The sequence below is a fragment of the Trichomycterus rosablanca genome, chromosome 15 (genome assembly GCF_030014385.1).
Source record: "Trichomycterus rosablanca isolate fTriRos1 chromosome 15, fTriRos1.hap1, whole genome shotgun sequence".
NCBI lineage: Eukaryota > Metazoa > Chordata > Actinopteri > Siluriformes > Trichomycteridae > Trichomycterus > Trichomycterus rosablanca.
Genome location: NC_086002.1, coordinates 4,744,757 through 4,771,981, shown reverse-complemented (window position 1 = coordinate 4,771,981; position 27,225 = coordinate 4,744,757). Strand labels below are relative to the sequence as shown.

The 27,225-nt window shown below is 40.5% G+C and overlaps 2 protein-coding genes and 3 non-coding genes across 5 annotated transcripts; 1 reads left to right on the top strand and 4 right to left on the bottom strand.

Moving 5' to 3' along the window:
• Window positions 1–13: 13 nt before the first annotated feature.
• rpl24 (ribosomal protein L24) lies at window positions 14–6,387 on the bottom strand. The gene is made up of 6 exons (XM_063010903.1): window positions 6,349–6,387; window positions 6,147–6,222; window positions 3,966–4,076; window positions 3,177–3,313; window positions 1,105–1,168; window positions 14–135 (listed from the first exon to the last, which is right to left on the bottom strand). The coding sequence occupies exons 1-6, from the start codon at window positions 6,351–6,353 to the stop codon at window positions 55–57; spliced, it is 474 nt and encodes a 157-aa protein (XP_062866973.1). The 5' UTR covers window positions 6,354–6,387; the 3' UTR covers window positions 14–54.
• Window positions 815–947, bottom strand: LOC134329727 (small nucleolar RNA SNORA17). Its single transcript, XR_010014948.1, has one exon. It is a non-coding gene; the product is annotated as a small nucleolar RNA SNORA17 (small nucleolar RNA).
• On the bottom strand, window positions 2,816–2,941 carry LOC134329729 (small nucleolar RNA SNORA17). The gene has a single exon (XR_010014950.1). It is a non-coding gene; the product is annotated as a small nucleolar RNA SNORA17 (small nucleolar RNA).
• Window positions 4,705–4,830, bottom strand: LOC134329728 (small nucleolar RNA SNORA17). The gene has a single exon (XR_010014949.1). It is a non-coding gene; the product is annotated as a small nucleolar RNA SNORA17 (small nucleolar RNA).
• Window positions 6,388–7,774: 1,387 nt separating the features above from the next.
• cep97 (centrosomal protein 97) lies at window positions 7,775–25,301 on the top strand. The gene is made up of 11 exons (XM_063010901.1): window positions 7,775–7,849; window positions 9,076–9,221; window positions 16,989–17,147; window positions 17,234–17,335; window positions 17,423–17,536; window positions 17,624–17,790; window positions 18,115–18,279; window positions 18,369–18,520; window positions 20,268–20,799; window positions 20,910–20,985; window positions 23,690–25,301. The coding sequence occupies exons 1-11, from the start codon at window positions 7,789–7,791 to the stop codon at window positions 24,158–24,160; spliced, it is 2,145 nt and encodes a 714-aa protein (XP_062866971.1). The 5' UTR covers window positions 7,775–7,788; the 3' UTR covers window positions 24,161–25,301.
• The last annotated feature ends 1,924 nt before the right edge of the window (window positions 25,302–27,225 follow it).

Here is a 27,225-nt window from a genome sequence, read left to right as displayed (position 1 = left end):
CCACAGCCAGAAGGATGGTATTGTGAGAATTTTATTACACAAAACCAAACAAATTTAGCGCTTGCCACCCACACGAGGAGCGCTGATCTTCATGGGCTTGGCGATCTTCTGTTTGGGTCCAGCCTTGGTAGGGGCCTGTGGAAAAAGAAAACAAATTAGCACCATCAGAAGGACTTACTAATGGTCATTACTTACACTAGCCTTTTCTAGGATGACACCAATTGTTTTAGAAAGTCTAACAAAGGAGAAGGGGTGAGGGATAAACACTACATGCTTTAAACTGGAGGTTTCAACATGACCGTGTTGAATTACTGGTCTTTTTTATTTGATTAGGATTTTAACGTCATGTTTTCACTTTGGTTACATTCATGACAGGAACGGTAGTTACTCATTATACAAGATTCATCAGTCTAAGTTCGTTGTCAAACACAGTCATGTACAATTTCGAATCTCCTATTCACCTCACTGCATGTCATTGTACTGTGAGAGGAAACACACAGACAGGGGAGAACATGCAAACTCAACACAGAAAAGACCTGGACCTCTCCACCTGGGGATCTCAGGACCTTCTTCCTGTGAGGCGACAGTGCTACCCACTGAGCCACCGTGCCTTCAATTACTGGTCTTTTAATTAAAATGAGAACGTTTTATGAATTATTTTTGAAGAACGTTAATTAGTACACATTTACACTCATTTAATTGCATAGGCAAGCAGTGCTGGTCCATATACTGGCATTAAAAAAATCCAGTTGCATATATTAGCCATAAATTCAGATCACGAGCTCAGCTGATCAGATCTATAAAAGAACAAGTAATTGTAGGACTATAAAGACACCGAGAACCCACTGCAATAGACGGGTGCTAGGCGTAAACATAGCCCTTTGTTCTATGCCACCTTATGACACAGAAAAGACACCGAGTCGCACTGCAACGCCTCAAGGGGCAACAAAACAGCCCTAATCATTATTAACTCGATATAATTGGTTATAAAACAATCACACTTGTGCCTTATTGCTGCACACACAGCTACAGGCAGCAGTGTTACTTCTATTGTAGTTTCAAATCAATTCCCTAAACTAAAACATCTCTACATTAAGTTCCTACCTTGGTGCTCTGAGTTGTGGGTTTCTTGGTTGCCTGCTTTGCCTTCTTAGCCTCCTTGGCAGCCCTATGAAGAAAAACAATGGTTCATAAATAACATACATAAAAGGACCACAAATGCATGCAAATATTTAATCCTAAGACTCCCAAATACAAATTTCAATAGCAGTGTGTGACCCCAGTATGCGATCCTGATTCCTGTGTGAACCCGCCTTGTGCGGGTAAAAAGAAGCGGTTAGCTACTGCCCACGTCAGAGGAGGCATTAGGTACAGGCCTCTATGGTGAGACTAAAGGTCTGCAAGTGATTGCAGATAGGGATGTCACGATCCGATCTCAAAGATCGGAATCGGGGCCGATCAAGGCATTTTTTTAAACTGATCGGTATCGGCTTCACTAAGCCCGATCAATTCGATACGGCACCTAAAAAAATAAACACCCAGCCGAATACAGTGAGTTTATTATTACGTGATAAGAGGAACCGGCTGTCCGCCAACACGGCAGAGATGCTGATTTTCCTCAAAAAGAACCTTCACTTCATTTTGAGTGTTCTAGTTTTACTACTACAATGCTGCACTAAGTTTGTTTACTTTTATTTTGTAAAAATAAAACAATAGCTTGGAGGCAGGCAATTTTTTTCCTACAGCACTTGCAGAGCTATTCCATTGTTAAACATGTACATTGGATTAATTTGAATAACTAATGTGCTTGAAGTGTGCACTGTGTGAACAGTATTATTTAGTTCTTATCTAGACACAATCTCGAAAATACAAGTATCGGTTTGAGACTATCGGATCGGGATCAAAATTAACGATCGGGAACCAAAAAACGTGATCGGGACATCCCTGATCGTAGGGTATGTTTTTATCTATGCTATGCAAAATTAAATGTCCCCTAGACCAGATAAACAAAGGCTGGTGAGCATGCCATCGATGCAGGTGGACCAGACAACCTGTTTAAGAAAGTCACTGATTTCCAATTCCGTTTACTGGATGATTAAGCATGAGCCACACTGTGCTGACTAAAATACTGACTAACTGCATTTCACTTTAGAACAGTGCAAGCATTTTATGTTTTAAATTTGAAGCTGAAAGCAACAGCCAGAAGAACATGTTCAATTTTTGCTATGACAGACTTAGTTTGCTCCTGAATTTCTGTATGTGCTTCAAAATTTCTGCACTACTTGAGTACTATTTAATAGACTAACCACTACTGCTGCTGAGGTATTCAACACTTATTTCAGGTGTTTATAAACTTTTTAATTACATGTCCATGTTGCTAGCACAGCCATGTCCATGTAAAAACACTTGTCTTCATGCTCAACACCCTTTCCTGACTGAACTCTCATCCCTCCTCTGCACATGCCCAGACCGTCTCACTGCTCTCCCTCACTTTACCAACATTATCCAAAACAAGCCAATCCAATGTTGTCCATCCTAGTCACTCCCAAAAAGAATCGCAGCATTTCTGCCTCCTCCAGCTCCCCCTGCTGTCTTTTTGGCAGTGCCACTGTCTCCAAGCCATACAACATTGCAGGCCTCACTACTGTCTTAACTCCACCTTACCATAAGTTTGTAAATAAGTATTTAAACACATCCACTTCACCTGAAGTGCACATTTAACACCCTTCTTCTCATTCACGCACAATTCAACAATAAGCGCATTACTATATTACAATTGCAAATCATCAAAGAATGAAGTAGAGCCGTTTTAAGATTTGTAGGACTATAAAGACACTGAGAACCCACAGGAGGGAACTAGGCGTAAACACAGACCTTTATTATATGCCACCTTATGACACAGGAGCGACACAGGTCGTACTGCAACGCCTCAAGGGGCAACAAAATCTACATTTTCACTACACTGTACTACCCTGTCTGTCATTTCATCATATAAAGCAATAATCTTGCTTGCACGGCTGTAGAATTTTAGCTCTGTTCACAACAGCACAGTTTGCAGGCACAAACCTTTAAGATTATTGTATAATTTCACATTAAGAATAAACAGTAGCACGCACAGAAACGCTTCACATGTAAATTCTCACGAATCAAAAAGGTGCGATTGTTTAAGCACTGACCTGATAGCCTGCTCCCTCTGGGCTTTGCGCACCTCAGGCTTCTGGTTCCTCTTGGCCAGGATCTCAGCTAGAGAAGCCCCGGTGATGGCCCTCTGGAACTTGACAGCACGACGGGTGCGCTTTTTCGTCACCTCTTCCTATTGCGGCGGAAAAAGACAGAACGTTAAACATTAAATTATGGCTGAGAATTATTAGACAAAGTTGTTTGTGGCATTAGCACTTGGCTCATGTTCTAAACCTTTATTTATTCAGGCTTAAAAACTAATTCTACAAAGTTTGTAGTGCACTCTAATATTTTTATAAGACTACTTCAAGTATTTCATTCAGTACTTAGAAAATTAATGTAGCCATAACCGAAGCATTGCCAGACATACAAGTTATGGTGCTTCTAGTTGGTGTTATCATCTAATACACAAGCCCACCACTAAAATTCCTGGCTGTGCTACCAGTATGGCCAGGAGCTCAACACAGCTGGCCAAGTCCTAGGAAGAGGATCTCCAATAGTATCGTGTATTGTCCGGTCAAGGCAACAGCATGACCAACTAGAGACCCAAATTAGGACAGTAAATAAAAAGTGAAGTAAAGGGATTATGCAAATTAGTACTACCACATTGGGTACATGATTATATACCATCAAGTACAGTAGCAGCAGATTTGGAACCAGCCAAGCATTTGAAATCAGTTACAATTATTATATTATGCATAAAAGTACAAGTGTAGATGGTCCAAGCCAACACACAATCCTGGGATTCACACAGCAAACCTTATAACCAGTATAAGTGTACTTACAGACTGGCCCTTCTTGTGTTTGCGCCTGTACAGGACTGTCCAGTTAATCTGCCTGGGGTTTCTCTTGGTCAAGAAAGCAGATTCACACTTGGCGTTCAGGAACTGGAACACCTGTCAAAGTAGGAAAAAAATAGGTCAACATGCACCAACTGTACAGCACATCATCCCACAACCCACTTCCATGCTGTACACATATTCACTAGCTATTGAGCTGAACCTATCATAGATATACTCCTCTATACAATTACTGATTAAAGTTCACTTACATGATGCTTACACCCAAATATATCTTGACGATATTCAACATAAGCAACATTTAAAATAAATTAAGAACGGTAAACAAGCACGATGCTTTAACAGCCTCTTCCCAAATAGACAATACCCATACCAAAACAAGCCCAAAATTAATTGTTTAAACACCTCATCCACGTGGACATAGGAGCCAACTATACATACATACATACATACATACATACAACACGTACTGACAGACACTGCTGCTTTCACTCTGGCGGATACCCATCTATCACAAATCACTCATGCCACTCTACACCACCCTGCCCGCACTGTCTTCACCTCTCCACCACTCTGTACATTAAACATTTAAACTCATCCACTCATCACTTTTAGTGTACATTTAACACACTCCCTCATTCATGCAAATACTTTGCCAATAATAAGCTTATTACTATATTACAACTGGAATTCTATCAAAGACTGAAGTAGAGCAGTTTTAAGATTTGTAGGACTATAAAGACACTGAGAACCCACAGGAGGGAACTAGGCGTAAACACAGACCTTTATTATATGCCACCTTATGACACAGGAGCGACACAGGTCGTACTGCAACGCCTCAAGGGGCAACAAAATCTACATTTTTCATAACACTGTACTAGACAGTCTGTCATTCCATATAAAAGCACATATCTGGCTTGCAAAGCTATAGAATTTTAACTATCACACATTAAGGATAAACAGTAGCATTCACAGAAACCCTTCGATCATAAATATCGCTTCTAAAAACTTAACTTGGTTGCAGGTTAAAAGTCCCACCAAAACAAGCTATTGCATGAAATTCTGCAAATAAATCTCAGCAATTAACATGTTACAGTTGCATAATCGAACAGAAAGTCTTGGTCTCCAAGCACAATCCTGAAGAGAAGATGCCCATTCCAAAACAAGCTATACCCAGCTATACATACGTGTACTGACAGACACTGCTGCACCTGATATCTGATAAAGGTTCATAACAAAATCAACACAGCTGTGTCAGGATCTAAGCATTGCTAGACGTAATAACACATTGGAAATGTGCATGTTATACATGTGCTTAATACATCTAGTAATTGTATACCCAAATCATAACTATTTATAGGAGTGTTGTAGCTTATAAAATGGACAGTAAGATCTTCTGGTGAAGAGAACAACACTGGATTAGCGTAACATACATTTAACAATCAATCAAACCCAACAACTCAACCAAGTGTGAAGAGGACCCAACAATACATTTACATTTTCAGCATTTAGCAGACGCTTTTATCCAAAGCGACTTACACAATGAGCAATTGAGGGTTAAGGGCCTTGCTCAGGGACCAAACAGTGGCAACTTGGTGGTGGCGGGGCTTGAACCGGCAACCTTCTGTTTACTAGTCCAGGACCTTAACCACTGAGCTATCACTGGCCCCAATACATACATGTACTGACTGATACTGCTGCAACTGATAGACTAATAACAGATCAAAACAACCATGACAGGCGCTATGTATTGATGTGGGTAGAGGGGATAGCATAGTGAAAAGGGCTACACGTGTGCTACATACATTTAGTAATTGTATACCCAAGTCATATCTATTTATAGGGTTGTTGTAGCTTATAAAATGGACAGTAAGTGTATTGAGATCTGTAAATACAATGCATAGACCGGCTTCTGGTAAAAAGAGACCAACACTGGGTAAGAGTAACCTACACTACAGTTATCTTACATCATGTTCATTTACTACATGGAGCTGACAGGCCGGTGCTAAGCTAACTAGCATCACTGTTTAATACCATAAAGAGTACTGGACCCACAATAAGTACAGAGTTTAGCTTTTCCGAAATAAGACGTTAATTCTGTGTGTTTAATTAAACAATGACAAACAGAGTTTCAGAAGGAAAACAGAGGCGATAAAGATGCTTTACCTTCCCGTCAATACGGGCATATCGCCGGCCGTGACCGGGATATATTTTGTATCCGCTGAAACTGCACAACTCGACCCTGCAAGTTAGAAATAGTATTTAATTACTAACATATTAGCCCTAAAATGTAGTTACATTTATACACGATGAGTTTATTTCAATGATTTTCGGGTGGATTGATGCGGATAAAACAGATTACGCTTACTTCATGGCGACGGCAGGGACAGGAAAGAGGAAGTGGAATTGTGGGTACTCGGCTTATAAAGATCGGTTTGTTTTGTTTCGCGGATTCGACATGTTTTTTCACAGTGATGGGCTTTATCAATCCGCTTTTTTATGTAAACGCCTTCAAAAATGTTTGAAAAAATTATTTTAGCTTATATTAATACAGGCAATATTATTAGTGATTGGTATCGGTGAAGATCATTTGACTCCGAGTCATATCACTGAATCGATTCTTTTTGTTCAACAGCATGGTCAGTGTTTAGACTCACCCCATGACTATTGTATTGTATTAGAATGGACTTTTAAATTGAATGGTACCCAAAAGTATGGTACGATATGTTCAACTACTGCGGTAGCAGTGCCGCCTCACAGCAAGAAGGTCCTGGGTTCGAGCCCCAGGTGGGGCGGTCCGGGTCCTTTTTTCCTTCCTTTCTGTGTGGAGTTTGCATGTTCTCCTCGTGTCCTCGTGGGTTTCCTCCGGGTGCTCAGGTTTCCTCCCACAGTCCAAAAACGTGCAGTCAGGCTAATTGGAGACACTGAATTGTCCCATAGGTACCCGGCCGCTAGAGTGCATTGTAGTGCCGGTCCCAAGCCCGGATAAATAGGGAGGGTCGTGTCAGGAAGGTCATCCGGCATTCAAACTGTCCCAAATCAATAATGCAGATCACGATCCGCCGGCGACTCCTAACGGGAAGAGGCCGAGGAAATAGAGATAGTTACATTCATGACAGGAACAGTAGTTACTCATTACCCATGATTTATCAGTTCACAAGTTTATATCGAACACAGTCATGGACAATTTTGTATCTCCAGTTCACATCACTTGCATGTTTTTGGACTGTGGGAGGAAACCGGAACTCCTGGCGGAAACCCACGCAGACACAGGGAGAACATGCAAACTCCACACAGAAAGAACCCAGACCGCTCCACCTGGGGATTGAACCCAGGACCTTCTTGCTGTGAGGCGACAGTGCTACCCACTTAGCCACCTGATGTATTTATTAATTAAGGTGAACATTTCTTAAGTCAGTTCTTAATGACTAGCATGGTTAACCCTCCTGTTATGTTTACGGGTCAAATTGACCCGTCTTAATGTTTCAAAATCTAATAAGATATAGTCAAAAGTATTTTTTGGTATGAAACTTCATTGATTTAACTTATTAAGCCTAGCAGAAGGAGTTAATAATGAGATATAAACAATGATTATTGGGATTTTTTTTGGATAATTAAACATGCCCTGGGTCAAATTGACGAGAAACGAACATAACAGGAGGGTTAAATAAAGGTTAAATAAAAAATTAATAAAAAACAAAGTCGGCTCCCAACTCTCACATAAAGGAACCGAATCAAAGAACCGACTCGTTTGTGAACGGCTCATCTGAACACGGTTGCCGTGGCGGCGGTGAATGAAGCGGGAAGTATGGCGGAGATGGAGAGACGTGACGGTTGTGGTCCTGTCACTCAGATGGCGAATTACGAAGGTATGACTGTTTTATCAGTAAAAAGACATATTTCCTAGATTTGTTAGGTAATGTTGGGTCAGAGAATTATAATGTGTACATGCCGCCTAAAATAACGGCTGAAATAACGACAGCGCGCGCTGGTTAGCTTCCCTGCTAACGACTGTTTGGTAGCTGATAATAACAACAATATTTCATATATGTGTGTTAATTACTGCTGCTTTACATCTCACACTTCTCACAAGTCTTTAACATATGCACAAACCTTTAAATCTCACTTTTTTTAAGTTGGGACATCCATTGTTTTACCATGGTCATGGTCGCAGTGGGTCTGATTCATTGGGTGAAGGGTAGGAAACACCCCGTACAGTCCATCACACACACACACACACACACACACACACACACACATACATTCCTACACAACCTTACACTTAACCTGACTACATGTCTTTGGACTTGTGAGAGGAAAACCCATGTAGATCCAGGGAGAACATGCCAACTTCACACAGATAGGACGTACACTGCATTGCATTATGTGTAGGGGTGGTTCAGTGGGTAGCGCTGTCTCCTTACAGCAAGAAGGTCCTGGGTTCGATCCCCTGGTGAGGCGATCTGGGTCCTTTCTGTGTGGAGTTTGCATGTTCTCCCCCTGTCTCCGTGGGTTTCCTCTGGGTGCTCCGGTTTCCAGTCCAGGGTGCTCCAGTCCATCACACCCACACATTCCTACACAACCTTACACTTAACCTGACTGCATGTCTTTGGACTTGTTGTAGGAAACTGGAGCACCCAGATGAAACCCATGCAGATCCAGGGAGAACATGCCAACTTCACACAGATAGGACGTACATTCTTTGTATTGCATTATGTGTAGGGGTGGAATGGTGGCTCAGTGGGTAGCACTGTCGCCTCACAGCAAGAAGGTCCTGGGTTCGATCCCCACGTGGAGCGGTCTGGGTCCTTTCTGTGTGAGGTGTGCATGTTTTACCCCTGTCTGTGTGGGTTTCCTCCAGGTCCTCCCACAGTCCAAAGACGTGCAAGTGAGGTGAATTGGAGATTCAATATAGTCCATAACTGTGTTTGACATTAACCTTGTGAACTGATGAGTCTTGTGTAACCAGTAACTATTTGTCCTGTCATATATGTAGCCAAAGTGTGTAAAACATGACGTTAAAATCCTAATAAATAAATAACATTATGTGTACTAGGACATAACCGAGTAACCAAATTTGACTTATGTTGTTCAGGTCCTGGTGTGGTTGACCTTTCAAATCAGGGTCTCCACAAGATGGAAGTGAATTTTTCCTGTCCCCCGGACACTCAAACTCTCGTGTTAGACCAGAACCACATCATCAAACTAGAGCATTTGGAGAGAAATTCTGGGCTTCAGCAGGTACCTGTGTAATCCTCTTTACTTGATGTGATTATAAGGCACTTATTTGTTAAAGTAAATGATTTTATATGACACACTGGGCAATATTGCGTAGTAAGTGTTTTATATTATGAGGTTCGGGCGGCACGGTGGGTAAGTGGGTAGCACTGTCGCCTGGGTTCGATCCCCAGGTGGGGTGGTCCGGGTCCTTTCTGTGTAGAGTTTGCATGTTCTCCCCTTGTCTGCGTGGGTTTACTCCGGGTGCTCCGGTTTCCTCCCACAGTCCAAAGACGTGCAAGTGAGGTGAACCGGAGATACGAAATTGTCCGAGACTGTGTTCGATATAACCTTGTGAACTGATGAATCTTGTGTGTAATGAGTAACTACCGTTCCTGTCATGAATGTAACCAAAGTGTAAAACATGACGTTACCGCTCAGGTGGCGCAGCGGTAAAAAGAGACGCGCTGCAACCAGGGCTGGATTCTGAGAAGCGTGGTATCGAATCCAGCCTTGCTTTACCGGTTCGAAGCTGGGCGGCTGTATGAGCAACGATTGGCCGGTCGCTCATGCGGGGGGTGGGACAAAGAACCGGATGTGGGTCTCTCTCTGTCAGAATGCGATTGCGTTCTCTGCCGGCTGATTGTAGGCGCTTACACAGAGATGGGAGAGGGTGCCCTTAGGGTGTGTCTCTCCGCATGCAACGCTAGGTGGCGCCAAACTCGTCAATGTGTGGGTGGCAAAGATGCATCTGGCTGCTGCTCGTGTTTCGGAGGGGATACGGGTTAGCTTCGATCTCCTCTGTCAGGGCAGGGTTCGGCACGATGCTAATTGAACAATTGGATGCGCTAAAAAGGGGAGAAAAAGGGGTAAAAATTATTTTTTAAAAACATGACGTTAAAATCCTTATAAACAAACAAACAAATATTATAAGATTGTTTAATCACAGACCTGTAAATGCACAGTCACACGTCAACCATCACAAAATGACATTGGCATAATGGTGGCATTGTTTTTCCTAGATAAACCCCTAGTTTAAATTCAAAGGATTGAAGTGTGAAATGCTTTTTGGCTCAACAAGAGGAGAACTTGAAATGTCGAACTAATGAGATAGGATGGATATATTTACATTTTAAGCCTTTTGTAGCTGCTATGCTCTTGTAAGAACAGTCAGGCAAAGAGGAGATTTATCACTATAGTTAAGAGTAGAAGAGTAGGAGTAGGAGATTTATCACTATAGTTAAGAGTAGAAGAGTAGGAGATTTATCGCTATAGTTAAGAGTAGAAGAGTAGGAGTAGGAGATTTATCGCTATAGTTAAGAGTAGAAGAGTAGGAGTAGGAGATTTATCGCTATAGTTAAGAGTAGAAGAGTAGGAGTAGGAGATTTATCGCTATAGTTAAGAGTAGAAGAGTAGGAGTAGGAGATTTATCGCTATAGTTAAGAGTAGAAGAGTAGGAGTAGGAGATTTATCGCTATAGTTAAGAGTAGAAGAGTAGGAGTAGGAGATTTATCGCTATAGTTAAGAGTAGAAGAGTAGGAGTAGGAGATTTATCGCTATAGTTAAGAGTAGAAGAGTAGGAGTAGGAGATTTATCGCTATAGTTAAGAGTAGAAGAGTAGGAGTAGGAGATTTATCGCTATAGTTAAGAGTAGAAGAGTAGGAGTAGGAGATTTATCGCTATAGTTAAGAGTAGAAGAGTAGGAGTAGGAGATTTATCGCTATAGTTAAGAGTAGAAGAGTAGGAGTAGGAGATTTATCGCTATAGTTAAGAGTAGAAGAGTAGGAGTAGGAGATTTATCGCTATAGTTAAGAGTAGAAGAGTAGGAGTAGGAGATTTATCGCTATAGTTAAGAGTAGAAGAGTAGGAGTAGGAGATTTATCACTATAGTTAAGAGTAGAAGAGTAGGAGTAGGAGATTTATCGCTATAGTTAAGAGTAGAAGAGTAGGAGTAGGAGATTTATCGCTATAGTTAAGAGTAGAAGAGTAGGAGTAGGAGATTTATCGCTATAGTTAAGAGTAGAAGAGTAGGAGTAGGAGATTTATCGCTATAGTTAAGAGTAGAAGAGTAGGAGTAGGAGATTTATCACTATAGTTAAGAGTAGAAGAGTAGGAGTAGGAGATTTATCACTATAGTTAAGAGTAGAAGAGTAGGAGTAGGAGATTTATCGCTATAGTTAAGAGTAGAAGAGTAGGAGTAGGAGATTTATCGCTATAGTTAAGAGTAGAAGAGTAGGAGTAGGAGATTTATCGCTATAGTTAAGAGTAGAAGAGTAGGAGTAGGAGATTTATCGCTATAGTTAAGAGTAGAAGAGTAGGAGTAGGAGATTTATCGCTATAGTTAAGAGTAGAAGAGTAGGAGTAGGAGATTTATCGCTATAGTTAAGAGTAGAAGAGTAGGAGTAGGAGATTTATCACTATAGTTAAGAGTAGAAGAGTAGGAGTAGGAGATTTATCGCTATAGTTAAGAGTAGAAGAGTAGGAGTAGGAGATTTATCACTATAGTTAAGAGTAGAAGAGTAGGAGTAGGAGATTTATCGCTATAGTTAAGAGTAGAAGAGTAGGAGTAGGAGATTTATCACTATAGTTAAGAGTAGAAGAGTAGGAGTAGGAGATTTATCACTATAGTTAAGAGTAGAAGAGTAGGAGTAGGAGATTTATCACTATAGTTAAGAGTAGAAGAGTAGGAGTAGGAGATTTATCACTATAGTTAAGAGTAGAAGAGTAGGAGTAGGAGATTTATCACTATAGTTAAGAGTAGAAGAGTAGGAGTAGGAGATTTATCACTATAGTTAAGAGTAGAAGAGTAGGAGTAGGAGATTTATCACTATAGTTAAGAGTAGAAGAGTAGGAGTAGGAGATTTATCACTATAGTTAAGAGTAGAAGAGTAGGAGTAGGAGATTTATCACTATAGTTAAGAGTAGAAGAGTAGGAGTAGGAGATTTATCGCTATAGTTAAGAGTAGAAGAGTAGGAGTAGGAGATTTATCACTATAGTTAAGAGTAGAAGAGTAGGAGTAGGAGATTTATCACTATAGTTAAGAGTAGAAGAGTAGGAGTAGGAGATTTATCACTATAGTTAAGAGTAGAAGAGTAGGAGTAGGAGATTTATCACTATAGTTAAGAGTAGAAGAGTAGGAGTAGGAGATTTATCACTATAGTTAAGAGTAGAAGAGTAGGAGTAGGAGATTTATCACTATAGTTAAGAGTAGAAGAGTAGGAGTAGGAGATTTATCGCTATAGTTAAGAGTAGAAGAGTAGGAGTAGGAGATTTATCACTATAGTTAAGAGTAGAAGAGTAGGAGTAGGAGATTTATCGCTATAGTTAAGAGTAGAAGAGTAGGAGTAGGAGATTTATCGCTATAGTTAAGAGTAGAAGAGTAGGAGTAGGAGATTTATCGCTATAGTTAAGAGTAGAAGAGTAGGAGTAGGAGATTTATCGCTATAGTTAAGAGTAGAAGAGTAGGAGTAGGAGATTTATCGCTATAGTTAAGAGTAGAAGAGTAGGAGTAGGAGATTTATCACTATAGTTAAGAGTAGAAGAGTAGGAGTAGGAGATTTATCACTATAGTTAAGAGTAGAAGAGTAGGAGTAGGAGATTTATCACTATAGTTAAGAGTAGAAGAGTAGGAGTAGGAGATTTATCGCTATAGTTAAGAGTAGAAGAGTAGGAGTAGGAGATTTATCGCTATAGTTAAGAGTAGAAGAGTAGGAGTAGGAGATTTATCGCTATAGTTAAGAGTAGAAGAGTAGGAGTAGGAGATTTATCGCTATAGTTAAGAGTAGAAGAGTAGGAGTAGGAGATTTATCACTATAGTTAAGAGTAGAAGAGTAGGAGTAGGAGATTTATCACTATAGTTAAGAGTAGAAGAGTAGGAGTAGGAGATTTATCGCTATAGTTAAGAGTAGAAGAGTAGGAGTAGGAGATTTATCACTATAGTTAAGAGTAGAAGAGTAGGAGTAGGAGATTTATCACTATAGTTAAGAGTAGAAGAGTAGGAGTAGGAGATTTATCGCTATAGTTAAGAGTAGAAGAGTAGGAGTAGGAGATTTATCACTATAGTTAAGAGTAGAAGAGTAGGAGTAGGAGATTTATCACTATAGTTAAGAGTAGAAGAGTAGGAGTAGGAGATTTATCGCTATAGTTAAGAGTAGAAGAGTAGGAGTAGGAGATTTATCGCTATAGTTAAGAGTAGAAGAGTAGGAGTAGGAGATTTATCACTATAGTTAAGAGTAGAAGAGTAGGAGTAGGAGATTTATCGCTATAGTTAAGAGTAGAAGAGTAGGAGTAGGAGATTTATCACTATAGTTAAGAGTAGAAGAGTAGGAGTAGGAGATTTATCGCTATAGTTAAGAGTAGAAGAGTAGGAGTAGGAGATTTATCACTATAGTTAAGAGTAGAAGAGTAGGAGTAGGAGATTTATCACTATAGTTAAGAGTAGAAGAGTAGGAGTAGGAGATTTATCACTATAGTTAAGAGTAGAAGAGTAGGAGTAGGAGATTTATCGCTATAGTTAAGAGTAGAAGAGTAGGAGTAGGAGATTTATCACTATAGTTAAGAGTAGAAGAGTAGGAGTAGGAGATTTATCGCTATAGTTAAGAGTAGAAGAGTAGGAGTAGGAGATTTATCACTATAGTTAAGAGTAGAAGAGTAGGAGTAGGAGATTTATCGCTATAGTTAAGAGTAGAAGAGTAGGAGTAGGAGATTTATCACTATAGTTAAGAGTAGAAGAGTAGGAGTAGGAGATTTATCGCTATAGTTAAGAGTAGAAGAGTAGGAGTAGGAGATTTATCGCTATAGTTAAGAGTAGAAGAGTAGGAGTAGGAGATTTATCACTATAGTTAAGAGTAGAAGAGTAGGAGTAGGAGATTTATCGCTATAGTTAAGAGTAGAAGAGTAGGAGTAGGAGATTTATCGCTATAGTTAAGAGTAGAAGAGTAGGAGTAGGAGATTTATCACTATAGTTAAGAGTAGAAGAGTAGGAGTAGGAGATTTATCACTATAGTTAAGAGTAGAAGAGTAGGAGTAGGAGATTTATCGCTATAGTTAAGAGTAGAAGAGTAGGAGTAGGAGATTTATCACTATAGTTAAGAGTAGAAGAGTAGGAGTAGGAGATTTATCACTATAGTTAAGAGTAGAAGAGTAGGAGTAGGAGATTTATCACTATAGTTAAGAGTAGAAGAGTAGGAGTAGGAGATTTATCACTATAGTTAAGAGTAGAAGAGTAGGAGTAGGAGATTTATCACTATAGTTAAGAGTAGAAGAGTAGGAGTAGGAGATTTATCGCTATAGTTAAGAGTAGAAGAGTAGGAGTAGGAGATTTATCGCTATAGTTAAGAGTAGAAGAGTAGAAGTAGGAGATTTATCGCTATAGTTAAGAGTAGAAGAGTAGGAGTAGGAGATTTATCGCTATAGTTAAGAGTAGAAGAGTAGGAGTAGGAGATTTATCGCTATAGTTAAGAGTAGAAGAGTAGGAGATTTATCGCTATAGTTAAGAGTAGAAGAGTAGGAGTAGGAGATTTATCGCTATAGTTAAGAGTAGAAGAGTAGGAGTAGGAGATTTATCGCTATAGTTAAGAGTAGAAGAGTAGGAGTAGGAGATTTATCGCTATAGTTAAGAGTAGAAGAGTAGGAGTAGGAGATTTATCGCTATAGTTAAGAGTAGAAGAGTAGGAGTAGGAGATTTATCGCTATAGTTAAGAGTAGAAGAGTAAGAGTAGGAGTAGGAGATTTATCGCTATAGTTAAGAGTAGAAGAGTAGGAGTAGGAGATTTATCGCTATAGTTAAGAGTAGAAGAGTAGGAGTAGGAGATTTATCGCTATAGTTAAGAGTAGAAGAGTAGGAGTAGGAGATTTATCGCTATAGTTAAGAGTAGAAGAGTAGGAGTAGGAGATTTATCACTATAGTTAAGAGTAGAAGAGTAGGAGTAGGAGATTTATCGCTATAGTTAAGAGTAGAAGAGTAGGAGTAGGAGATTTATCACTATAGTTAAGAGTAGAAGAGTAGGAGTAGGAGATTTATCACTATAGTTAAGAGTAGAAGAGTAGGAGTAGGAGATTTATCGCTATAGTTAAGAGTAGAAGAGTAGGAGTAGGAGATTTATCGCTATAGTTAAGAGTAGAAGAGTAGGAGTAGGAGATTTATCGCTATAGTTAAGAGTAGAAGAGTAGGAGTAGGAGATTTATCGCTATAGTTAAGAGTAGAAGAGTAAGAGTAGGAGTAGGAGATTTATCGCTATAGTTAAGAGTAGAAGAGTAGGAGTAGGAGATTTATCGCTATAGTTAAGAGTAGAAGAGTAGGAGTAGGAGATTTATCGCTATAGTTAAGAGTAGAAGAGTAGGAGTAGGAGATTTATCGCTATAGTTAAGAGTAGAAGAGTAGGAGTAGGAGATTTATCACTATAGTTAAGAGTAGAAGAGTAGAAGAGTAGGAGTAGGAGATTTATCGCTATAGTTAAGAGTAGAAGAGTAGGAGTAGGAGATTTATCACTATAGTTAAGAGTAGAAGAGTAGGAGTAGGAGATTTATCACTATAGTTAAGAGTAGAAGAGTAGGAGTAGGAGATTTATCACTATAGTTAAGAGTAGAAGAGTAGGAGTAGGAGATTTATCGCTATAGTTAAGAGTAGAAGAGTAGGAGTAGGAGATTTATCACTATAGTTAAGAGTAGAAGAGTAGGAGTAGGAGATTTATCGCTATAGTTAAGAGTAGAAGAGTAGGAGATTTATCACTATAGTTAAGAGTAGAAGAGTAGGAGTAGGAGATTTATCGCTATAGTTAAGAGTAGAAGAGTAGGAGTAGGAGATTTATCACTATAGTTAAGAGTAGAAGAGTAGGAGTAGGAGATTTATCGCTATAGTTAAGAGTAGAAGAGTAGGAGTAGGAGATTTATCGCTATAGTTAAGAGTAGAAGAGTAGGAGTAGGAGATTTATCGCTATAGTTAAGAGTAGAAGAGTAGGAGTAGGAGATTTATCACTATAGTTAAGAGTAGAAGAGTAGGAGTAGGAGATTTATCGCTATAGTTAAGAGTAGAAGAGTAGGAGTAGGAGATTTATCGCTATAGTTAAGAGTAGAAGAGTAGGAGTAGGAGATTTATCGCTATAGTTAAGAGTAGAAGAGTAGGAGTAGGAGATTTATCGCTATAGTTAAGAGTAGAAGAGTAGGAGTAGGAGATTTATCGCTATAGTTTGCATCATTCTCTTCTGTCCTCCATTGTAGCAGCAACCACACTGTGAGATTTTGATTCTGACTTTTTTCCATCAGCTGTCTTTGGTCACATCAGAAGTCAATCAGCTGTGTACCTGTGCACTTGCACCTTAGTACAGTGGTCCCCAACCACCGGGCCGTGGACTGGTACCGGTCCGTGGGTCATTTATTACCGGGCCGCACAGAAAGAATAAATAATCAGAGATCGCTTGAAAAGCAGCTTTTTACTTCTTCCATTTTCAAAATATTTTGGGTGTTATGGTTTCGTATCACCCCTAGGTGGGAGCAGTGTCTCGTTGCAGCGAAAAAAGCTCATTTTCAATCATCTGTGTCCACTAGTATTCTTAAATCCTACCGTCCCTGTCGGTCCGTGAAATTATATCTTATATGAAACCGGTCCATGGTGCAAGAAAGGTTGGGCACCGCTGCCTTAGTACATATGGAACTCAATCAGCTGTCTGTGAGCATCTCACACTGTGCGTTCCAAAACCACCGACCCTTACTCACGACCAAAGAAAATCTTTTATAATAAACATAAAAAACGTAGGTGGGTCATTGGGATGTGATTTTCTTTTTCTGAACAGCTGTCTGTTGCCTGTAATCGTCTGGTTCGCATGATGGGTGTGTCGAAGCTCACCCAGCTAAGAGTCCTGAACCTTCCCAACAACAGCATTGGCTACATCGAGGGACTGAAGGACCTGGTGCACCTCGAGTGGTTAAACCTGGCAGGAAACAACATAAAAGTACAGTAACAGCAGTTTGTGGAATAAATGATAAAAATTACGTCAGCTGTGCTTTGCCTCACGTTGTTTGATGGGTTTTTTTTCAGGTCATAGAGCAACTGAACAGCTGTATGGCTTTACAACATCTGGATCTGTCTGACAACAACATTTCTCACACAGGTGACCTGTCAAAGCTTCATGCATTAAAGGTGAGTGGCAGATTGTCTGTCGTATGAGAACAATAATTTGAGGTCATATTATATGCTCACAGCACTTTATTATTATATTTCTAACAGACACTCCTCCTCCATGGTAACATGATCACTAGTCTGCGCACTGTCCCTGCTCATTTCCCTCCACAACTCACCGTCCTGTCGTTGGCTGAGAATGAGATTCGAGATGTGAATGAGGTACTTACAGCTTATCAACTTTTTTACTAATGAGCTTTAGTTCCATTTTTCGTCTATTAAGGTTCGCTGAGAATCTCTCTGTTCCAGGTGTCCTACCTAGCACCTCTCCACAACCTCGAACAGCTGTCGATAATGAGCAACCCATGTGTAACGGCTGCCCCCTCTTTGCCCGGGTGTGACTATCGGCCGTATGTTGTGAGCTGGTGCCTTAGTCTGAAGGTGCTCGATGGATACGTGGTCTCACAGAAAGAGGGGTAAGTGCTATTTCATATGGAGGGACAGTGGGTAGAGCTTTGGGCTGTCAACTGAAAGGTTGAGAGTTTGAATCCCAGCTCTGCCATGCCATGCAGCCACTGTTGGGCCCTTGAGCAAGGTCCTTAACCCTGTCTGCTCCAGGGGGCGCCGCACAATGGCTGACCCTGCGCTCTGACCCCAAACAGGCTGGGATACGCGAAGAAAGAATGTCTTCGTTATACTGTATGTCTATGTATGAGTATATGACAAATAAAGTAATTCTCTTAATACTACCTGTTATCAGGTTCTAGCAAACAATGAGTCTTTATTGTTTTTAACTCCAGGCTTAAAGCAGAATGGTTGTACAGTCAGGGCAAAAGCCGCACATACCGTCCCGGGCAACACCTACAGCTAGTTCAGTACCTGGCCTCCACCTGCCCACTGACCTTTTCATCTTCGCTGCAGTCTGCAGAGGACACCAAGTTGGAGAGAATCCTTCGCAAACAGAGGTAAAACCAGATTGAGCCGACTGCCTCTCACGCCAGATTAAAGTGCTTTTCACAGTTTTCAGTACCATTGTGCCAATTTTATCTTACAGGCAGCATCAGAGACAGCTGCTCCAGGAAAGTCACTGTAATTCTCCAAGCCCCCCTCGTCCGACTCAGCTGGACGTGGATAATCAGCATTGGACAGACGCAGTCAAAACTGAAGCGACCACAAGCAAGAGTTCCACGGTCATCAGTCAGCCAGGTGTGCTGGAAAACCCGTGTTTTGCATAATTCACTGCTGGTTTATGTTTTTAAATATGTGTTACGACCTCCTGCAGTAAAGTTAATAATAATAATTAGTTGGTTAATAATAATAATATTAGTATTCAATAGCCATGTTTACATGTAGCCTAATAATCTATTGATAATGCGACTAATAGCTTAATCGGAATAGAACACATGCATCTATACACCTTAGTCGGTATAGACTAGTCTAATTAGAGCCATTCCGATACCATTTTTATTCGATTGAACGAGGTGGGTAATTTAAATAATTTGTTAAATATAAGAATAATAGCCATATAAACATCTGTATCTGATTATATTCTCAAACAGAAGGGTTAAGTCCTTGCTTGACATGTGCATTTGCATCATAGTGGAAGTTTACAAAATTCTTCTTCATAAGTTAATGTGAAGTACATTATCCTGAGTCCACCACAATTTTAAAGCAATTAAAAAACAAAATCTAAAAATAAAAAAGGGGGGGAAACTGTCAAATTATTAAGGGGACTAGTGGTTTAGAAAGAAAAATACACTGGAGGTTGAGCACTACTCACTATCCACCAGCTTGGAACTCCTCAGCAATTAAAAAACAAACATGTAAACATTCAAAGCATTTTAGGGCAGATGGAATGCCAGTATTTGTGATGTATACATACACATGTGTACAGTACAATGCACACATCTCAGCTTGTTCAGTAACCGGGGTCAGATATCAGGGTCAGACTTTGTACAGCGCACCCGAAGACTAGAGGGTCAAGGACCTTCCGATTTATAACCCATGGCTCTACCCACTAGGCTACTGCTGTCCCATATACCCAGTTTAACCTTACAAGCTTTATTGATTCCAAGAACAAGCATTGGCTCCAGTACTGGTTTCAATGACTTTTCATGTTACCATGCTGCTCCTCGTCTATGGAATGCCCTTCCGCGACCATCTGAGGGCACCACAGACGATTGAGAATTTTAAAAAGGGTCTAAAAACGTTTCTTTTTGCCAGATTTTATGACTCTTAACCTCCTGAGACCCGAGCTTTGATTTTTTTCAATGCATTTTTTCCTATTCCTTTTGTTTTTAACCTTATTAGTTGGGTGGCACGGTGGCTCAGTGGGTAGCGCTGTCGCACACTGTCACAGCAAGAAGGTCCTGGGTTCGATACCCAGATGGGGCGGTCCGGGTCCTTTCTCTGTGGAGTTTGCATGTTGTCGTGTGGGTTTCCCCCGGGTGCTCTGGCTCCATGACTGTGTTTGATACAACCTGAATCTTGTGTAATGAGTAACTACCGTTTCTGTCATGAATGTAACCAAAGTGTAAAACATAATGTTAAAATCTTAATAAAGAAACAAACAAACAAACTTTATTAGTTTTCTAGTACTTTTGCTACCACTAGATGGCAGACAAAAGTGTCCACTAATGGGGACAATCGGTCTAAGTTTAGCAGGTCAAAGAATAAGGCATAACAAAGCCAAAATGTAATGTCCTCATATGTGACCGCAGGGTCTCAAGAGGTTAAATAACCCCTGATTCTATGATGTATTATGTCTCATGATGCTATGATGTTTACATATGTTTTATATTTCATGATGTTTTATATTACTCTTTCCCTGTAGCACTTTGAGATTTGTTTCAAATGTAAAGTGTGTTATAAATAAAATGTATTTTTATTATTATTATTATTATAACCATTATTCCTCTTCACTTTTTCCCTGTTTTTTGTCCCCTGCTGACAGATGGTCCTAAGCCGATAGTCCAGGTGAATACGTGGACGGCCAATCCACCCTCGGTAATTCTTCCCAGCATTCAGCCCTCTCACTGTGACGAGGACAGTCTGATTTTAGAAGACATGCAGACTGATGAGGAGAAGCTTAACGGCAGCCTGCTGTCCTCAGAATCCGCCTTCCTGCCTGTGAACTCAGTGGTGCGCTCACCGTCACCCGTTGACAGCGAGGAGAGCGAGCTCTATGAGCCCGATTCGCTGGCTCCTCCGAACCCAGACCGCACCCAGCCCTCGACGACAGAGACCGAAACTTCCTTTGATGGTCAAGTAACTGAAAATCACGCTCAAACAGATGCTTCAGAAGTGTGCACTGAGCGACCTAAAGTGGCAGAGCGCAGTCCTGCTGAGGCAGCTGTGAAGATTCAGGCATGGTGGAGGGGACACTGGACTCGACGGCGACACCCAGAGGCCAGAGAAGTGCGCAACGAGATTCGCCTCCGCCGGCTACAGGATCACATTGTTTATCTTACCGCAGAGCTTCAGAGGTGAAGATCTCGCTTAAGCTCGACATTGCTTGATAAGCAAATCCTGCACAGTGTGTTTCATTATTAAACACGATTCTCTCTGGTCTGTGTGCTTGGGTGTTTTTACACAGGGTGAGAAAGCAGCAGGAGGAGGAGAAGTTGCAGAGGATGGTCCAGGAAGAAGCGGTGAAATTTCTTTGGAAACAGGTCAGCATTAGGTTTTACCTGTTAACACAATGAAACGAAAAGTGGCAGAGCGTAGTTTTTTACCTTACCTATTAGAGATGGGACGATCGATCGGCTACGAATCTGTATCGGCCGATTTTTAATCAAAATATGCTATCGGCGATCGGCCGATATTTCCTAGATGTAGCCGATCCGATCGTGTGATATATAAAGATCATGTTAAGTTAACAGCTCAGTGGATTGATCCAGACTTTGAGCTACGAAGCACCAACCATCACATCACCATTCATCAACCATCGTACAGAAACCATCGTGAAAGCTCTTACGATGTAATTTTGCTGATTGTAATATTTACTTTAAAAAGATAATTCAACCCGGTCACATCTGAGTCGATTCTATCAGCACGTTATATAAACTCCTGGTTCACTTTGGTAAATCGGAAGCGGTTCTTACTTGTGATGTAGATGAGAACAGAAAACGTTACAGAGCCAATCGGAGGCAAAAGTTTATTCATTAGCAAATTCGTTAGTTCAGGATCATCTGCTGAACTTTTAGGATCATCAGAAAACTTTTAGCTCCTTAGACGGAACGAGTCTGACGGTCGGTTACAGATCTGTGGTAATAGCAGTTTAATTAAGCTTTTTAATGAAGCTTTTTAATGTAAGAGAGTCACACAGAATGTTCTGTAGTAGCTGGTGTTTATTTAAAACCACGACATTTAATTAATAACAGTAAACACGGAGAGATAACCGAGAAGAGAAACTTACGCTTCACATAAAAACGAATCGACTCATGAATCAATGAATCACTTATAGCGATACTGTGAACAAAGCGTCTCTTCTAAAGGCGCACACACACACACACACGCTGCTCCGGTTTATATTTACTGTGAGGCTCTTTTTAAGTTTATTTACTGCTAACCCCCCCCGCCCGATCGGAATCGTCTATCGGCCGATGTCCCTGAAAGGAGATCGGAGATCGGAATCGGTGCCAAAAACCCCGATCGGTCCATCTCTATTACCTATCATTCATTCAGTACTATGTACTGGCGTTTACTACACTGTGTACATTGTATTGTCTTGCACTTTTTGTTCTATGTTGCACCCTGGTCCTGGAGGAACGTTGTTTCGTTTCAGTGTGTACTTGTATAGAGCTGAAATGACAAAAAAGCCTTTTCTTGAACTCTTGAAAGCTAATCAGCAGTATACTCTAGTCTATATTTAATGTACAGTCATGGGAAACCAACGTGGTTTTTGTTATTTAGTAAACTTTACACACACAGTGTCTTTTGACTTTGTACTCATAAATACACCGATCAACCATAACATTAAAACCACCTCCTTGTTTCTACACTCACTGTCCATTTTATCAGCTCCACTTACCATATAGAAGCACTTTGTAGTTCTACCATTACTGACTAGTCCATCTGTTTCTCTGCATGCTTTGTTAGCCCCCTTTCATGCTGTTCTTCAATGGTCAGGACTCTCCCAGGACCACCACAGAGCAGGTATTATTTAGGTGGTGGATCATTCTCAGCACTGCAGTGACACTGACATGGTGGTGGTGTGTTAGTGTGTGTTGTGCTGGTATGAGTGGATCAGACACAGCAGCGCTGCTGGAGTTTTTAAACACCTCACTGTCACTGCTGGACTGAGAATAGTCCACCAATCAAAAATATCCAGCCAACAGCGCCCCGTGGGCAGCGTCCTGTGACCACTAATGAAGGTCTAGCAGATGACCGACTCAAACAGCAGCAATAGATGAGCGATCGTCTCTGACTTTACATCTACAAGGTGGACCAACTAGGTAGGAGTGTCTAATAGAGTGGACAGTGAGTGGACACGGTATTTAAAAACTCCAGCAGTGCTGCTGTGTCTGATCCACTCATACCAGCACCATGTCAGTGTCACTGCAGTGCTGAGAATGATCCACCACCTAAATAATACCTGCTCTGTGGTGGTCCTGTGGGGGTCCTGACCATTGAAGAACAGGGTGAAAGCAGGCTAAAAGGTATGTAGAGAAACAGATGGACTACAGTCAGTAATTGTAGAACTACAAAGTGCTTCTATATGGTGGAGCTGATAAAATGTACAGTGAGTGTAGAAACCAGGAGGTGGTTTTAATGTTATGGCTGATCGGTGTATTAACACAAAGCATGTTCAACCCCCATTTCCAGAGAAGTTGGGACATTTTGTAAAATGCTGGCTGACCTATGGCACCTGCACAGAGACGGGGATAATAGAAATCAGTGTGCGACAGTCTCCGTCTTCGATACGGATCCTTATATAAACCTGCCCTGTGCAGGTAAAATGAAGTGATCAGCTACTGCACACGTGTCGGAGGGGGCGTGTGTCACAGCTATCACAGCGACTCCTTGGTCAGGAGTGGAGGAAGCCAAATGCAATCTGAAAATTGGATACAACTAGACTAGGAGGAAAACTAAGAAATGCATATAATAAGTGTAATAAATTGGAAAGGTGATGGAACGCAGTGGTAAACATGCCTATGTCCCAACTTTTTTGAGTGTGTTGCAGGCATGAAATTTTAAATATGTTTATGCTGTATTTACAAAATACACTGAAGTTGGTCCAATGTTTTCTTTGTACTTGTGTTAGTTAAATAAAGGTTGAAGAAAATATAATAGCTAGATAACAAAACCATGTTAGATTACAATGAATTTACTGTGTACACCAGACACACAACTATTTTCTCTCTTTTTCGATAGATTCAGTCCATGCTGGAGGTGCAGTGCTCACTGCAGGAGCAGCTGACTCGTGTGTCCACCTCTCAGAGCCACGCTGTGGGCCCTGTGCCCGCCTGCTCTAAAGACAAAGGTCCACCCATGCAGAGTGAAGTCTCAATCCCAGAATCAGGCTTCCATTCTCCGGGTGGTCAGCAGGGGGCGCTGGAGGACAGCATGGGCAGCGTGGCCACGGCTGGCTCTCCAAAAACAGTGAGGACTCCACAAGCAACACTTTCACCTGAGAGAGGGGCAGATGGGAGCAGCCAGGACTGCAGCTTGCTCGAGCAGTATCTTTCCTCCGTGCAGCGACAAGAACAGGAAGAAGAGGAGGAAGAGGAGGGTGAGGAAGGGTGCATTTCAGTCCTCTCTTCACCTCATAGACCGGAGCGAGGTGCCTCTCCAGATGTTGAGATGAATAGACAAGGACGCACCCTGTTAAACGCAGAGATGTAAATAAAATGGTACTGTTTGCACAATAGAGAGATTTCACCTTAATGATGCTAACAGGGTGAATCAGGAAACTGAAGACCAGTTGAATTTATCAAAGACATTTACTCACTTTTGCTTATTATTGGTCCTGTTAGCAGATTTGGGTTTTCTGAGGTGTTCCTCAGCACTGGAAACATCAGAGCCTGTATATACGAGATTGGATTAGATCCTACAATAGCATGTTGGTGTTTGTTATAGAACATTGTTAGAACATATTCTAACGCTAGTGTTGTCTGCTTCAACTAAACAGTCGATGCCTCAGAAAAGTTCATATTTATTTTTGTAACGTTGATCCTTTTACTTGCGAGATGCAATCTCACACTTAACCGACTATTCCATTTATGATTATACCAGACTGTGACAGATTATGACATTGTCTGTGTGTTGTACACACGTGATGTCCTGGTTACATCCCAAAACACTCTGCTGATGACGCTCACATGCTGGGTAAATTGTTTTGCTTTCTTGGTTTCTCTTTGATTTGGCCGATATACGGCTTGATTATAAATAATCTGATGGTTTGGTAGGGGAGATAGGTCAGGGGAAGTACAAAACTGTGCAAATGTACAGAATGTGTATAAGGAGGACTGGAATTAAGGACCATGGCGTTAAGGCGTCCACAGTTTTGCATTATGTGTTTTTAAAAATGGATCTGACTGACTTGAAAGTCGAGACATAAAATCCAGGCTGGTTTTGTCTTTCACTATTTGAGTTTTTAAGGGTGTGGGTCAGTTTTGCGATCCAGCTTAGTAAATAAATTACTTTTGCAGGAAAATTATAAATAAATACCACTACTGGGATCCATAACAACTTAAGACTAGACACAACAGAGTGTCATTAAATTACCACATTTATTATTTATGCATTTATTATTTATTTATTTACAAAACTGCAATTTTTAATCCTGAATTTTACAAACTTATCGTGACATTCAGAATGTTTGTGGATCGAATGCACTGAAGCAGTGAAACTGTAAATATTTCTTTATGTAGATTTAATCACATGTGTAGCATGTAAATCAGCTTGTATTGTTTCCACAACAGTTATTTTTGTATCTGTGTTTTATAAATGCACTTTTTTTTAAAAAATAAAATGTTATGCCTTATGTGCATGTGTGTAATATATGAGTGAATGAATGAATGATTCCTTTCGTCATATGAGAGCTTGCTTGGAGTTTGCATGAGAAGGAAAGGAATAACCATTCCCTAATCTGTTGTGCTGAAAATTCAACTCAAAACAGAACAGCCGGACTAATACTATTCCTGTAATAAAAACATGGTGGTGGTAGCATCATGTACTCAAGGTGCTTCTTAGCAGCAGGGACAGAGAGACTGCTAAGAATTAAAGGGCAGTTAAATTCAGCCAAATACGGGAGCGTTTTTAAAGAGGACTTAGACTGTGTGACAGTTTACTTTTCAACAATGACCCAAAGCATACAGCCAAAACAGCCCTGTAGTGGCTTTGAGGCAAGTCTCTGAATCTATTTGAGTGGGCCAGCCCAGCCAAAGCCCAGACTTTAATGTTATTGAACTTCTCTGGTAGGCTACATATGCTCATCATTCAATCTGATAAAGCTTGAGAGGACCTGCTATGAATGGGATAAAATGCAAAATTCCAGCTGTGCAAAGCTTGTACAGACGTATTCAAGAAGACCCGCATCTGTACTTGCAGCCAAAGAGGCTTCTACAAAGGTTAAATAAAGGATGTTAAGGATGTTTTTTTTTTTTTTAAGTTCTCAGTTTTTGATTAAGGACTGGCACCCTGTCCAGGGTGTTACTGTGTGCCTTGTGCCCATTGAAAAGCTAGGAGAGTGAGTTTTTGATTAAAGTTTATTCATTCATAGTCAAATGCATGACACAAAGTGTGCAAAAAGTCATGGGGTCTGAATACCAGTGTGTGTGTGTTCTTATTGTTATTTTAGACAGTAAGGCCAGATTTTGGACACAGTAAAAAATATAATGCAAAATAATACTGCCTCTCTGACTAATGAAAACGGCTATTTGCAGAAAAAGATAAAGGTTCATGGCTTTACTTTGAAGCACAGTATGATGTCCTTCATGGTTCTGAGTATTATATTTATTATAACTCATGGTTTTGTCTACACAGCGATTTCACTTTGGATTCTCATTTCTTTACAGGAAATTTCCACTGTAAGGAACTGCCGTGTTACACTGTGTTCGATCATCATTATGTCACTTCAGCTCAGTGCTTCCCACATTTCAGTTAAATACAGCTTAGAGAGTTTGGAAATGTCAGCAATATACCAAGATGAAACCAAGAGTGTTCAGGTAGGCTTCATCCAGACAAGGTTTTCATTTTCTTTCACAACGTACTTAATTAGACCTAGTTATAATTGTTTTTTATTATAAATTTCTTCTCAGTGTTAATAAATCTAGTTTTGTGTTAAGGACTCTATAAATAAAATCCTGTGTTAATTAGTAAAACACCAGAGTAAAAACAAGTGATCAATTGTAAACATGGTTATAAGTAGTATAACATGGGCAGTGTAGCACTTGGGTGGCACTGTGGCAATTATCCTAGTCCACTACCACTGGACCTGCCAGGGTTCAAATTCCAATCTGTGCTATTGGCTGTTAGTCTCAAATTGGCCGTGTAGGTCTGACTAAGGCCCCGCGATAAATTGCATTGTGCCCAGTGATTCTGGTGAAACTGGACACACATAGTGTATTATATTAACTATGTATGTTGTTTATTTTCTTAAATATGAATAAATGAAACATTCATTTTTCCAAATTGAATTTGAATTCTGTATGGAAAATAAACCTACAGTAAGATGTGAAAAGTTCTGCACTGTTTTATATCTTCCTCATTCCTCAGTAATATATAAACAGAACTAGATATAAACAGAACTAGTTTGACTGCCATTCTAACCAAGTACATGGAACACTGGCCTCTTTGCCAAAGCTGGGAATGAAACCTAAACTGTCACCTAATGCTGAAAGGAAATTTGTTTGCTTTTACTTCTTTATCTATGGGATTAGCAGGCAATTTTAGTCCAGTCATGAATA

Bases quoted from the DNA above. Each gene is read 5' to 3' on its own strand.
- rpl24 (XM_063010903.1), bottom strand. The intron at 4,077-6,146 runs GTAAAGCATCTT...CTACTTTGACAG, and splicing joins ATGCCCGTATTGACGGGAAG to GTGTTCCAGTTCCTGAACGC. The intron at 3,314-3,965 runs GTAAGTACACTT...CCGCCGCAATAG, and splicing joins AACACAAGAAGGGCCAGTCT to GAAGAGGTGACGAAAAAGCG.
- cep97 (XM_063010901.1), top strand. From the start codon at position 7,789: ATGGCGGAGATGGAGAGACGTGACGGTTGTGGTCCTGTCACTCAGATG. The intron at 18,280-18,368 runs GTAAAACCAGAT...TTTATCTTACAG, and splicing joins AGAATCCTTCGCAAACAGAG to GCAGCATCAGAGACAGCTGC. The intron at 18,521-20,267 runs GTGTGCTGGAAA...CCCTGCTGACAG, and splicing joins CACGGTCATCAGTCAGCCAG to ATGGTCCTAAGCCGATAGTC.